The sequence below is a fragment of the Lingula anatina genome, chromosome 2 (assembly GCF_051362555.1).
Source record: "Lingula anatina isolate TDL-2025a chromosome 2, LinAna3.0, whole genome shotgun sequence".
Lineage (NCBI taxonomy): Eukaryota > Metazoa > Brachiopoda > Lingulata > Lingulida > Lingulidae > Lingula > Lingula anatina.
Window position 1 is genome coordinate 3,122,413 of NC_141768.1, and position 14,622 is coordinate 3,137,034.

The following is a 14,622-nucleotide window of genomic DNA, read 5'->3' on the forward strand; positions in this document are numbered from 1 at the left end:
TCATGACTTACTCTACTGAATTAGTCATCACTACTCAGTATGCCGCTTCTTATCATGGGTTATATTGGATTATATCTTGTAAACATTATAAATAATTTTTGAGTAACACTGGCTTTTAATTTACGCATGGTTGTGCAAATTGTATAACTTTATGGCTCTTTTACCGTGTTTACTTTTGTTTTCACCGTTAAGATTTCTTTTATCAATGATGTCAAAACACAGCAGGAGATTGCAAGGTAACCACCTCACAAGAACAAGCAACAGCTATAAACTACGAACCAGGTTAAATTTTGCTTCCTAGAAAGGCCGCTGGCAACATTCAAATCAATAAAGGCAGCTAGAACCACGAAAGACCAGAATCAAATGAGGTGCCCCCAGAGAACAGAAAAATGTAAAACAGATTTAATTTACAAAAGCACTTTTACCAACAGGATGCATATCAACAGACTGAGAAGCTAGTCCAGATATTTTCAATACATCAGGGTTTACCATGCAACAAGTGAGAAAATCTATCAAGTCTAAATGGTCAAAAACTCAAAGAGAAGTGAAATCAGACATTTGTGTTCAAAAATATTCACCAGTGGCATTTTCAACACCCCAGAAACCGAGTTACAGAAAACAGATACTATGCAATGTTCACATGAGCAGCAATTTAAAGATGAAACATTTGAGAAAAAGTATAAATTTTAGAAAGTCATATATATAATTTATTATACTTTAGGTGACAAACTAACACAAGTCAACTGTGTACTTATTTGTTTCAGGTAAACAAATGTATATAAATTAAAGCAAAATCAACATTACTTAAAATGATAAATATTTTCTAAAAACAGTTATATATAGTGCATAAAGTGCATGTACAAATATTAATAGCTTGTGACAAATAAAAATATTTAAGGAAAAACAATTTCAATACTGGAATGAAGATGAAACAAATTATAATGTGAAAAAATGGAAAGCAAAAAAGCTTTGATAATAGGTATATTGCACACATTCAGCTTTAATGCGATTATCCCACAAAAAAGCCTTACAATTGTTTTAATGAAAGGGGAATACTAAAATCTAAGAATTAACCTTGCAAAGTATAAACAAGTTTTTTGTGACACTTTATGGAAACTAATTTCCCTCAAGGAAATCTGTGATTCATACTTTAAACAACCTTAAGAATAAAATCAACTTTAAACCACCTTAAGAATAAAACAATATATAAGTACCTCAAGAAAGTCAAATTAAATAAAAGATACTTTTTTATGCTCATACATTTACTTAAACATATAATTTGCAAAAAGATTTAAAAATGGAATTGGGGTAGTTTGAGGTATATGTTGAAGTGCACTGATAATTATCATACTTGAGATTATTTCTCATCACATCAGTATGATACAATCATATTATGAATGTTCAATTTTTGATCACACTTACACAAAACAGTCTGGTATATAAAAGATGCTTCACTGTTATAATAAAAATGATATACATATGTGCTTTTCCAACTAGACAAGATGATATTAAAGGTATTCTATATATATATATATATATATATATATATATTTTTTTTTTTTTTTTTGTGTGTGTGTGACACTTTATGGAAACTTATAATTTCCCCTAAGGAAATCTGTGATTCATACAAAAAGATAAAAAAATGGAATTGGAGTGGTTTGAGGTATATGTTGAAGTGCACTGATAATACTGATCATACTGAGATTATATCTCATCACATCAATCATATTATGAATGTTCAATTTTTGATCACACTTACACAAAACAGTCTGGTATGTAAAAAGATGCTACACCGTCATTATAGAAATGATATACATGTGCTTTTCCAACTTGACAAGATGATATTAAAGGCGCTCTATACGAGTTTTACCAGTCAAAATGAATTTTCCTTGAGGGGGGATTTTGTCCTATGTAAGAATCATTGCTTGGTTGCCCTGCACTTGGTTTTTATATTCCATTTTGATTAATTGTTGTAGTTCTAAATGACCAGCCAGTCATTTAGAAGACTGTGTCTTCCCGTATATTTCAGTTTTTAAGGTCCGAATTGAGAAAAAGCATTAGCTTTGCAGGGCCTGTAGGCATAGTAAGTATCACTATGGAAAACTCTTAAACATGCAGTGTACCTTAAACATATATCAGATAAGAAAAAAAGTCCACTTTCATCAAATAGTCAAAACACCAAAACAGCTCATATAATTAAAATACAGTGCACAATTAGGTGTTTTCATATTTCATATTATATTCATACAGGACAATAAGTTAAGTGTCAGTGGAAGTGCTTGTGCTAACAATTGGCTTCACAGCGTCAAGGATCAGCTTGGAGATTTTTCTGTGTCCTTTAGCAGTTGCCTCCTTGAGTGGAGTATATCCAAACCTATATTCTGCCGTGACACTCACCCCTTGTTCTAACAGAAACTCTGCTGAATCCTGATGTCCATGAGAAGCTGCCCCACCCCAAAAAATTACCCAATAATTGTTTTAAAAAAATCAAATGTCATATATGACAAAAAATCAAAATGGACATCAAAAGGGTTGCTGGTCTCGGTGTCCATGTTCACTTAGTTACACAGTGAAGAAAAGTATACCAGTATATTAAGAGTTTTTAACAGTACGGTCTGGTTTTCCTTACAACATGTAGTGCAGTTCTTTTGTCATAGTTGCCCTGGCTTAGATTAGTACCACATAAACCCACCCAATTCACCACGGAGGTTCTGCGCTAACTTCTAAAAATAAAAAAAACAAACAAACTCTAAATGTACCATCACAATATAGACGTTACTCAAAATATATAATATGCCGTAGTCTCCCATTGTACGTACTCCTTGCGACAACCCTTCCTGGCTGGGAGTATCTTGATAAAGCCTTTGTTCTATATTTTTATATGTTCTACCAAATAAAGGCATTGCTTCACCTTTCAAAAAGATTCCCTGAATGCTCATCCTCACTGTACAAACACTCTCAATCAAACTGGAATAGTTGTTGCTATGACAACAGGGATGCCCCTTTAAACCCTTTCTTCCTTTAGCAGATGCAATAATAACTGACTCACAATAAAAAGTTGATAAAGTCTTTTATATAATAAGTCTTTTAAATAATAATAATAATAATAATAATAATAATAATAATAATAATAATAGTATAATACATTCCTCTTACCTCCTTCTTGTCCTTAAAATTCCAGTCTTCTCTTCCTATTACAAAGGCCAGCTTGGCCAGTGCAGCCTCAGGTGTCATGTCGGAGCCTTGTATCACACCTGCTTCCTTCAAAGCCTGGAAATATCAAATACAAATCACAGGTCAATAACTAACAAATCTATTACTGTATTGGGCATATATGCAAAGTAAAAAGTTGTTTACTGATAAAATCTAAAACAATCGTTTTCCTTTGATTTTTGCAATAGAATTGGGTATTCTCAAAATACAAAAGTAGGACATTTTACCACACTAAGCCACAAGCTGTATGGGTGTAAAAAAAAATTAATAAATAAAATAAAAAGAAGCATTTTCAAGAGTATTTCTCTTGGTTATTAGCAAACCTTTCCTGTGGCATAACCTGAGTTAACAGAGCCTCTGTGACACTGGGTGATGTTAAGCAGCAGCACCCCTCTTTTCGTGGCCTCTGAGAACACTTGCATTAAGTCCTTTCTGGAATCTGGAGCATTTCCTGCCCCGTAGGATTCCAGGACCATTCCCTTGAGTGGAGGTGCCAAAAACTGGCGAACCTATCATAATAATAATAATAATAATAAACTTTATCAATAAAAATACTCAAAATCTTGATCAAAATCTGAAAAGTTACTATGACACTGGACATCTTTGGGCCTATAGCATCGATTTGGCTTTCATGAATTGGCCATACATGAATAATGACCTCCATATGTTAACATTTAGTGAATATCTTTTTTTATTGTCCATATAATTTTAAATATGAAATACAGTGGATATTCACTATCTGATTCATTTTCAGTATTTTTTCATGATCTTAACCCAATAGAATATTTATACTTTTAAACCTGCCTAAAAACAACTTATTCAACTAACCGTAGCGGTGGTGATAGTGGGGAAAAGACGGAGTATTCCCACGCTAGGACAAAGGTCAGTATACAGGGTACATTCTTGAGTGGTGTTGCTGGGAAAAATCTCATCCCTATGCACTGTGAATAAACAGTAAACATATAAAATCAAGGGAAACTTGAAATATATATTGGACCATATGAATCATATCATGGGGTACAAACCTTAAATAGAAAGTCAATCTACTGTAGGATATTGTACCGGTAACTGAGATAGAAATCGAGTGCCAAACTTGTTATAAACAATTTATTATTAAAATGAAATTTGAAGAAATGCTTTTCACTTTTATACTTTGAAATACACATTTTTTAAAGTTTTAAATATCATACCATGAATCTCAGTCTCTAAAACAGCAAGGGGAGGAAAGTTTGGGGAATGGAATGCATCAAAACTGCTACTATTAAATTTGGTTGAACGGTTTCCCCGAAGAAGCTTATTGTTGAATAATATCATTACCTAGAAATTAAAAAATACTATATAGAATCAAGATGTGGATAAAGTACTTTGTTCATAAAGAAACTTTGGTTTTCATTCATTTCAATATAGTAAATTAAATGGTTTAAAAGCTGCTTAATGAAAAAGATCAATATTTGCAATCTCATACTGACATTATCCCTTTTAAGTGTAAATTATACTGAATGTGAAACTTAACTTATAGGTGCTTTTTTAACGAATTAAAAGACTTTGTGCAGAATACACACACACACACACACACACACACACATGCCATGTCTGACATAAATATCTTTGTAAGTCATATGACGTAATTTGTTGTAGTCCAATAGCTTTTGAGTAATGCAGCGGTCTCTGTGTATAACGCCGAGGTAAAGAAATTAATTATACAATTATAGGTAGTTAAAGTTTGCGTCATCGACCATACATGTAGATAAGAAATAAGTATATAAGCGATACCTGGAGACACATATGGGGAGACATGTGGAGGAGGACAGCGAGGAGAGACGGAGGTTGGGAGCTATGGAGTATGGAGCAGAGTGGTTAAGAGAGCTAGGAGTTGGAGACTTTACATAGAACATGTAGCAACCGAGCGTCAATGAATAAATCATTTAACTGGTCATTATGTGGACTTGGGTTTTCTTTGCGCGACCTTACGTAAATCTGACATGAACCGTGGAATCTTTGGATTGCGTTATCCACTAAGTTAGACATAATGTCCTATTTCGAGCCCACGCTTGAACTAAGCATACTAAATTATTTAAGTTTAGGACACTCATCTTATATGTATATGTAAAAGGTTCATTACACACACACACACACACACACACTGGGAATGTGTTACCTCTGGAATTTTGGAGTTTCCAGCCATAATGAGAGCACCAAGAAGATTATCTCTGCCGTCACTACGAGTCTCAAAGATAGGGATCTGAATAAATAAGCAAACAGCATTTGGTAGTAAGCCACATGCTGAAAATTTAGATCCATGTCATGCATATATTTCAAAACATGTAAAAAAAATGTTAAACTCTTAATGGCAATTCATCTTGTTTAATGTAATACATATTTGTTGCTTTTGTACACTATATAAGAAATGTTTGAAAATGTCCCTGCTTAATTTTCTCACACTAAAAAGCATAATTATTCAAGGATAAAAATCCCATATCTAGAATTACCAACTTATGTAGTAACTGATATTCTGCACAATTTAACCAAATGGCGGGTTTGTTTTCATCAGTAATTATACTGTTAGTATGATCTAGTACAACATATCTAGACGTTTAATTACTGTTTCTGACATCAAGAGTACATCCTTTCATGTAAGGTGATGCAATCTATAAAGTGCACATTATTTGTGCACACGTGTGGGGAAGGGTCATTTTTATCATGTTCTAATGTGAGTTCACACATATCATCTTTAAATATTTTAATGCCTTAATAATGAGAACAAAACTTACCTGTGAGCCAGTAAGAATGATAGGTTTTCCCAGATTCTCAAACATGAAAGACAAAGCTGATGCAGTGTAGGCCATAGTATCTGTCCCATGAAGTATAACAAACCCATCAAAACCCTCATAGTAAGTCTGAATGAAAAAAAATATCATGCTAACTTTACAGAAAAAAATGTATTAAAAATGTCACTTTTTCTAACACTGAAAGGACTCAAAAAGAAGCAGGTGCACTGGACTCTGAGATTTACCTTAATGTCTGAGGCAATCCTAGCCCAGTCATCCATGGTCATATTGCAAGAATCCAGCAGGGGCTCATACTCATACACACAGTATACCACATATGCCTTTTCCTTGCTTAAACTGAAAAATATATTATGCAGATTATTTATTTTTCTTTATGTTTTGTTTATATAATGTGTATAATGCCTTAATTGATACTCTACATAACTATAATCTATTTTCGCAAAACGTGTTAAAAGATAGATTGTCTCTTTTTTAACTTTGAAAAGTGAATACTGTCATGGAGTCAAATTGAATGTTTTTTTTTATAATTCTTGATTAAATGCTTGATTCCAATTTAAACCTTGGAAATAAAACAGATGGGTCACATAAATGAGCCACTATATTTTCTTTAAATGTTTTAAATGTAACCTGACCGGGGCACGTCATAATTACTGCTGAATTGGATTACTCACGGCAAACACAATGGTGACTTCATCCCCTCCTGGTCATGGGATATTGATAATTTCCGTAACTCATTCACAAGAAAGTTTGGTTCTGGGGTACTGTGTTTAACTACGTACTCCTGGTCATGGAATATTGATAATTTCCTTAACTCATTCACAAGAAAGTTTGGTTCTGGGGTATAAACTATAAACAAAATATAATACCATATCAATTAAGTTATTTACTAATGCTAAATTACATACAAAATGAGCCATTAATATAATCAAATGCAAGGATGAGGTGTGATTATGACATAAACGCAGACTTTACGAAAGGCGTCGGACCGTCGGACATGCCTGACAAATTTCGTCTAGGTCTAATAAAAAATCCTGTATGGTCGGTCCTTATATCCGGCGAGCTTTCAAGCTGACTCGGAATGTGTAAATCTAAGGAATACATTGTTGTTTCTTTTCTTGACGATATATTTTACTCCCTTCAAAAATCCCGGGGAGTTCCCAGCTAATTATTAATACATAATTTACTGACCTCAGTTTCACTTACAAATACTATTTTATGACTGGCTGAGGTTGGGGGATTCCTGTATGACGTAACTGATAGTTTCGTTTTCGTTTTCGTGTTTAATATCCTTACATGACAAAATGACCGCAACACATGTGCTCCTGCTTTTTGCGTTTTTTAAGGACTTGATGCCCTGTTTCTTCATTATCAGTTGTTATCAGTATTGTACTCATGGTTAAAGTCTTTTGTTTAGAAAAAATGACATCGTTGAACTTGAAATATTTCGTCGGTGCATAGCGCGGCAAAAATGAAATCTAAGTGAGGAAGGGAAACGGGTTGACCGGAACTGTAGTAAAATTGGATTTGAAGGTAGGCTCTGGCTAACTTATAATCCAGGAGAGAGGAAATAATTGTGCACACAGTGTCAGGAGTACTAATAAAAGTCAACATTATGATCATGATTATAACAGTGAGTGCAATGGTGATTTCAGCTTAATTATTAGCCCAGAAAATAAACGCTTTCTTACAATCTGTAACAAATGACTTTGTGCCACTTGAACCGAAACACGTAGAAGCAGCAAACCCTGTACCAGCCACATATATCATCACAAAAGAAGATGTCGAAAAAGCCTTGCTCCAAGTAAACGTACACAAGTCTACAGGTCCCGACGAAATCCCCAACTGGATCCTACATGACCTAGCAGGGTACCTAGTCGCCCCAGTATGTACCGGTGTGGCATCAATTGTTCGGAGCGTGAACCATCCGTTTTGCTCATGCGCACAAAGCACAGGCAAATCTGAGAGACTTCCGGCGTGTACGGTCCGTCTCTAGTGTAGTGCCAGATGCAGGATAGAACCGGCCCGATAGCTCAGGCGGTAGAGCACTCGCCCTGTTAGCGAGTTTGGTCCCTGGTCTGTCAGGTGATTTTTCTACACACTCCCAAAAAGGCGCTACACTATAGACTTTAATAAATATACACTGTTGAGAACATACTGCATATTCAAACATAATCTTTAGAAATATTAATATCTTATAGTTGTTCACCTCCACTGCGATTTCTCTCAGATGGCCATATCAACACACTAGCCAGTAAAATCAATGCAATAATACATGTAGTAGGCCAACAGCTGAATAACGACAGCCCGTCCACGGTAGTTTCATCCAAGCGTCGAACTGTAATTTGACGCTAATTCTCTATCAAAATTATCAATTAAAATTTCTGTATTAACACATGAATTTTACCTAGAAATATCCTCACTATAGTAAATATATAATGAGGTGGGAAACGATTAAGCCACGTTAATGCACAGGTGAATAACAACGGATCATTCACGGAACTATCTAAAACATTATTGCATAACATGTACTCCAAAGGACATAAAATCCATCATTTGCTACCAGACATAAATGAAAGTTCCTATACTTTGCGCAGGTTTATAAGTACACTGTGCCAAAACTGAGGACTGTCCGATCGTCAAAATCTTTTATCCCATGGGCTTTATCAAATTTTAAGAACAGGTTTTTATGAACTTTTAATGTGTATCGAATCATTTTAACACTTACAAGTATTGTTGTAAAGTTTTAGAATTCGAGGACGAATTCTTTTGAAGAAGGGGTGTATGTTGTAAAGCGAATGACTTACACTTTCACTAATTACAGATAACAATTAAAACGGAATCAAAAGAGTAAAAGGATAGGGAGGTAGCGCGAGGTAGCGGGATCGTTGCCCGCCTCCTCCACCACCTTTTATAGTGAAGAATACGACAGCAATCTGGAGCTTTCGAACGTTTATTCACCGACTGCCTTTTCACACAATTTCACAAGTAGGCCCTATTTAAAGGATTCTAGCCACGTAAAAATCCATTTCTCGAATTTTGAAGATTCAGCACTCGATCCATACACTAGAGATGTTTTAAAAAAGTATAAAAACACTAGAGATGTTTTTAAAAAGTATAAAAACAATCTATTGGTAGAAAAAAAAAGCGTTTTAGTAAACCTCACCTCAATATGCAAAAATGAAGCAACAGATCTGGGTCACGTGGTACTTTGACGACAAAGACGATAAAGGTCTTTGAGACTCAGCTGAGCTGCATGCTGTATACAGACAGAGAAGTTTAGGAAAGTTGAGTTGAAATGGGTTGGACAATTTTCGTTATGCTTCATTGTGTTGCCGTGGGATTCACCAAAAAATCAGCACTCGTTGACAATCTTCTTTCTTTGTCTGTGACGGTCTTCCGGGACTTATTTACTTCGGTGATGTAATGCTCGCGATTACGGTCGCCTCAAGTGGTTTAGATCATATGATATCAAAAGCTGACAGTCTTTCAAATTAACCGTCACCAGTTGACAAGCTTACTAATTGCTGATGCATATTAAATGCATGGTAGTTGACCAAGAGCTCGTTAACAATAAACCCTGTTAATTACGCACCGCTGCACTTCCCAAGCCAGGTAATAACAGGTAACTCAACTTGTCAGATTCTTGGTGGGCTTTAATATTTTTTCAATATATCTCTTTTATTTCATGGGGTGATATTATTGGTATTTTTAAATGACGTTTAATATCGATATTTAAACAATTGAGTTCAAACACGGTCGCGAACATTAATGAAAGTGATTGCTCTCAGGGTATCCTGAAGCATGCGTATGCCCAGGCATTACTTCTGTGGAAGAAAACGTGGTTGAGGAAAAACTCGAAAAAGAGCAGTTATATTAAAGAAAAAAGAACATCTGTAATAAAAAGGTTCGTAATCCTAATGCGTTTAACGAAATAAAGTGTTTTGTGCTTTGAGAATTTGTTTCTGAAGGGTATATATATATAATTTAAAAGATTTGTCATTTTATGATTTGAAACGCAAGTTCTGCGTCTGCAAATTTGCGAGTTTTGTCAAACCCCAAAAACATATAGCAGAACAAGGTAAAAAAAAAGCATTGTTTGATGTTAGTGGCATGTTAAAAAAATCATAACTTTAATGTGTTCACTACATGTGCAGTATTTGATACGTACGTTAGTATATTTTAAATTATGTATGGAGATTTAACATGGTATTATCTTAAAGGGATATAAGAAGGGCACATACGAATTTTTTAAAAGAATCTTGGGTGTAAAAAGGAGAATTAGTGATAACTTAGTTCATTGTACATGTACGTAACTTAGTACATTATGAAACCGAGAGATACCCACTTCTTTTAAGTACATAGCTACGGTTTTTTAATATTGATTTAAATCCGTTCTTCGAAAAATTGTTTTATAACAGCGTGCTATAAAGATCTACTGAACAAAAAATTTGATTGGGTAATTTGAGTACGGAATGAACTGGAGACACTTGACTTGTCATTAATTTTTCACGAAAACATGTCAGATAATTTTATACTGTCCTTGATAGAGTAAATAATGAAAGATAATTTTAGTCAAACATTGACCGGGGAAATATCCACAAGGAGTAAAGGGCTATTGTACCAACATCTTGTTGATAATTTTACAGTGCAATTCTATTTAAATAAGCCAATTTCACAGAAATATAAGGAATTAATTGCCAAATTTAGACTTTCATCACATATTCTAGCTGTAGAAACTGGAAGGTAAACAGACAAAATTTAAGAACCGGTAAACTATGTATTTTAGATGACATCGAGGATGAATTTCATTTTATTCTTTTAAGAATTTAAAAATGTCTTTGCTACAGAACGTTTAGGCAGAAGCACACCAAGAAATTTATAATACAAAGTAAAATGTTTTCAAGCTAATTAAATTGTTATCACTTCACAATGTTTCACAATTAAACAACTTATGAAAGTACTTAAAATGTTCATCGGAGCTTAGATTAACGTCAGTCTGATGACTTTTTATCATTACTACTAGTAGCTGTATTGATGTTTTTATGACTCTAGAAGTTGTAAACTTCTCGTATGACTTCATATTTTTATTGCATTTCATTCTGATGAGCCGTAGGGCGCAAGGGTTTAATAAATTGAATTGAATTTCACAAATAACATGGATCTCATATCGAATGATCAAAAGTACCCTCAAGTCATTCAAATGCAGTATTTTACACCAGTTGGGATAACCATAATTAAATGCTAGTTAAATAATTGAATAGACGGGAAAATGGCTTCACTCAGCTTCACGGGTAAGATCCCTCGGGTAAGAGATTTGAATGAGTATGAACTTTTAACAGGAGTCAGAAAAGTCATCTTACAGGTAGACAATGCAGCTCAGTTTGACAGCTCTCTCTCCTCCGGCGGTACCAATGTCGTCATCGGACCACGTGACCAAGTAGCTCATTAACTCCCAGGCCGAGCAAAGAGGACGTTTTTTTAAAGCCCAAAATTTACAAAATGAGCTTTTAACTTGTGTATTTGGATAAAGATATCGTTAGTTGCCCATTGATCATGCATTTTCTTGTTTTCTTACCATTGTCTTTGCGTGATTACAAAATATTTTCCATGCGCACGTTGCAAGTCACCATGAAACATTTCCTTATTAGGTAATCCTAATGCTTATCCTAATGCTTGAATCATATCCAAAACTCAGTTATCATGTGATAAACCGATGATCGAAATTAAGATATATTATGAAATTAACCAATCACATGAACTGTTATTGACTTTGACCTTTTCCATCTTTTTCTGACACTAAAAATGTTCTACACTTGTTGACTCTTGATGAAACTTAACTTACACGTTGCAAGTCACCATGAAACATTTCCTTATTAGGTAATCCTAATGCTAATCCTAATACTTGAATCATATCCAAAACTCAGTTATCATGTGACAAACAGATGATCGAAATTAAAATATATTATGAAATTAACCAATCACATGAACTGTTACTGACTTTGACCTTTTCCATCTTTTTCTGACACTAAAAATGTTCTACACTTGTTGACTCTTGATGAAACTTAACTTACACTCAATAACTCAATAACTCCCTATCCTTTTACTATTTTGATTCCGTTTTAATTGTTATCTGTAATTAGTGAAAGTGTGAGTCATTCGCTTTACAACAGTATACTTTAAGATTGTGCATTTCACCACTATTTGTTTATTATTGTAAAATCCAACTTTTAAAGTTGCAAATAAATACATATTATTATGATCAACTGCAATATAAACCCTGCTGCTTTATTAAGCAGGTTCTAAAAATTTTCGTACATCTGTTTCCACATGTACTGCCTATCACGACCACGAGTTGGCTAGAGTGCACATGAACTTAATGAAGGCTCACAGTTTGAGTTTCTTTTTTATCAAAATGAAATAAAATGAAGAAAGAATTCAACTCGGTCTCGGGTTGGACAATACCTATCAAAGCTTCAACTGGATGAAAGAGACCGCCTTACTTTGCTGTTTCGTAATGCACATGTTATTGCCAAAAACAACAGACGTTTTTATGGACATACATTTGATATTACAAGCTACACGTTCTTCATACTTGTATTGGTTTTAGTCCTTGTGTCGTTCTACCATGCCCTTTTCATTAAGTAATAAAAAACTTATCATGCAAATAATTCTTTTACAATTTTTTTCTTTCAATTAATTTCTTTACAAAGTTTATAAAATATACGGAAAACATTTTATATTCGACTTATTGTCGATGACTGAAATGATAAAAAAATACACCAGAAAACAAATAATTTTACGTATTTCTATAATTTTTTTTGTCTGACAGAACTATTACGCTTCTCAGACCGAATGACTAACAGATTTATGGCCTTTCGTAAAGTCTGTAAACCATTGAAAAACTCGATGCAATAAATACTAGGGAGGGGTGGGGGATCCAGCAACCTGTAATCATATCTGTTTATTCATTTTAATTAGGAATCATTTTAATTAGGAATATTCTTCCACAGCTGTGTAAGGAATGAGACCATTAAATTAAGGATGATGTGTACGTGCAGGTCATGAGGTGAATCAATGACTCATAAGTGATCAAGTACGTGTAAGGTACAAGATGTAACGCGTGACAACTGGCATTGAACCAAAAAAAAAAAAAAAAAAAAAAAAAAACGTAACTAAAATGAACATGCAATTACATCATATGTACATACACTTTTTATCAACACCGACACACACTGCTTACAGGCCCGTAGCCAGCAATTTCAAAAGGGGGGTTCTTTTTTTTTTTTTGAAAAAGTGGACCATTTTCCATAAAAACTTCATGTACCTAGATCAAATTTTACCCAGAGTGGACCTTTTACCAGCAAAAGGGCCGTACAAACGTACAACTTTTCGAACCCCCCGAACCCCCCTGGCTACGGGCCTGGCTTAAATAAAATTAGATCAGGGCGTCTGAATTGTTTTACACAAAGTGATCAAAAGATTATGATCAAATATTGCGCCATTTCTGTTACCTCCATCGTGAATACGCATGCCAATCGTTCCACCTGTGTACAGGACCAGGACTCTCGATTCATCTTTGTATTCTAAGACAGTCCCCTTCTCCGGTCTGTATGACGGATCCATGGAAGTTTTCCCTTCAAAGTCGGAGGCAACGGAACCAGCACCGTTCTTGGATGCCATTTTAATGATTGCATCGTCCACTTCACTTGTTATCTTTTTTGCACAAGAGACACCATCTAAGACGCTCCTAATTCTGAGTAACCCAAAATAACCTAAACATTTACTAATTACAGACACTTTCGAATTTGTTGCTAAGATAAGATTTTAAAGAAAGTTTGTAGGTGCAATAAAAATTCCACTCACTACATTTGCAATCATCTGTGATTGAAATATACACGTAAGGTGTTGATATTATCTATGACATATTTTACCTTTATCAACCAGCGGTTCATACAAATGTTTTTTTCTATATGTAAACAATTGCCATATGTCACATTAAAGTAAGATAAACAAATAAATGTCCTAAAGACACTAACCCATATACTCTTTTCCAACTCACCTACAACCTCTCCAATGCTAGCCAAACTTATTCTGCGCATCAGGCGCCTTTGTTTTCCTTTGCCGACAGCATATTGGTCACCGGTTGCCATTTTTTAAAAGCTAAAAATAGAATTTTAAAATTGGGCCAATTAAATTTGGCATTTCCCAAAATATAGCACTGTTCATTTAAATGCTGATCAAAATAAAAACAACAGATCGCTGCTCAGCACTGGCACTTTTCCAAATTACATATTCGACGAAAGTTAAGAGAAATCTTCAGTGCGTTTTGACCCTAAGAGTAGGCTGAATGCGTTTGAGTTGTAAAAAACGGACAATGCAATTTCGCACCAAGTAACAGGGTTACGTGGGCACCTATTTCACGGCACGTAACTCACCTACTTTTCTTATAGTCAACAAACTAATCTGTAAATATTATGTAAGTTTTCAAGGTCACGCACAACCCTTTAGATGAAGCACAGTGTACACACGGAGAACACCCATGGAAAACAGACTTTCGCCGCGTTTTCAATACTTTTGGATTTTTTAATGTCCAAAACGTACAACGTTTACTTAAATATTG

The 14,622-nt window shown here is 34.5% G+C and overlaps 1 protein-coding gene across 3 annotated transcripts; it reads right to left on the bottom strand.

Annotated features, from left to right (window-relative positions):
• Positions 1-739: 739 nt before the first annotated feature.
• On the bottom strand, positions 740-14,409 carry LOC112042415 (uncharacterized). Of its 3 annotated transcripts, none has more exons than XM_087003435.1 (11): positions 14,062-14,409; positions 13,514-13,774; positions 6,674-6,848; positions 6,227-6,338; positions 5,985-6,110; positions 5,372-5,455; positions 4,404-4,530; positions 4,042-4,154; positions 3,537-3,722; positions 3,157-3,270; positions 740-2,723 (listed from the first exon to the last, which is right to left on the bottom strand). In XM_087003435.1, exons 1-11 carry the CDS (start codon positions 14,150-14,152, stop codon positions 2,673-2,675), a joined length of 1,440 nt encoding a protein of 479 aa, XP_086859561.1. In that variant the 5' UTR covers positions 14,153-14,409; the 3' UTR covers positions 740-2,672. The 3 variants fall into 3 exon arrangements, with proteins under 3 accessions (XP_086859561.1, XP_086859562.1, XP_086859563.1); XM_087003436.1 differs by having other exon boundaries at positions 13,514-13,755; positions 14,062-14,401; XM_087003437.1 differs by lacking the exons at positions 13,514-13,774; positions 14,062-14,409 and adding an exon at positions 7,691-9,085.
• Positions 14,410-14,622: the final 213 nt, after the last annotated feature.

Excerpts from the sequence above, each read along its gene's own strand:
- LOC112042415 (XM_087003435.1), bottom strand. The coding sequence starts at position 14,152 with ATGGCAACCGGTGACCAATATGCTGTCGGCAAAGGAAAACAAAGGCGC. Across the intron at positions 5,456-5,984 it reads TCATTCTTACTGGCTCACAG|ATCCCTATCTTTGAGACTCG; the intron begins GTAAGTTTTGTT and ends TTATTTATTCAG. Across the intron at positions 4,155-4,403 it reads TTTAGAGACTGAGATTCATG|TGCATAGGGATGAGATTTTT; the intron begins GTATGATATTTA and ends GTTTATTCACAG.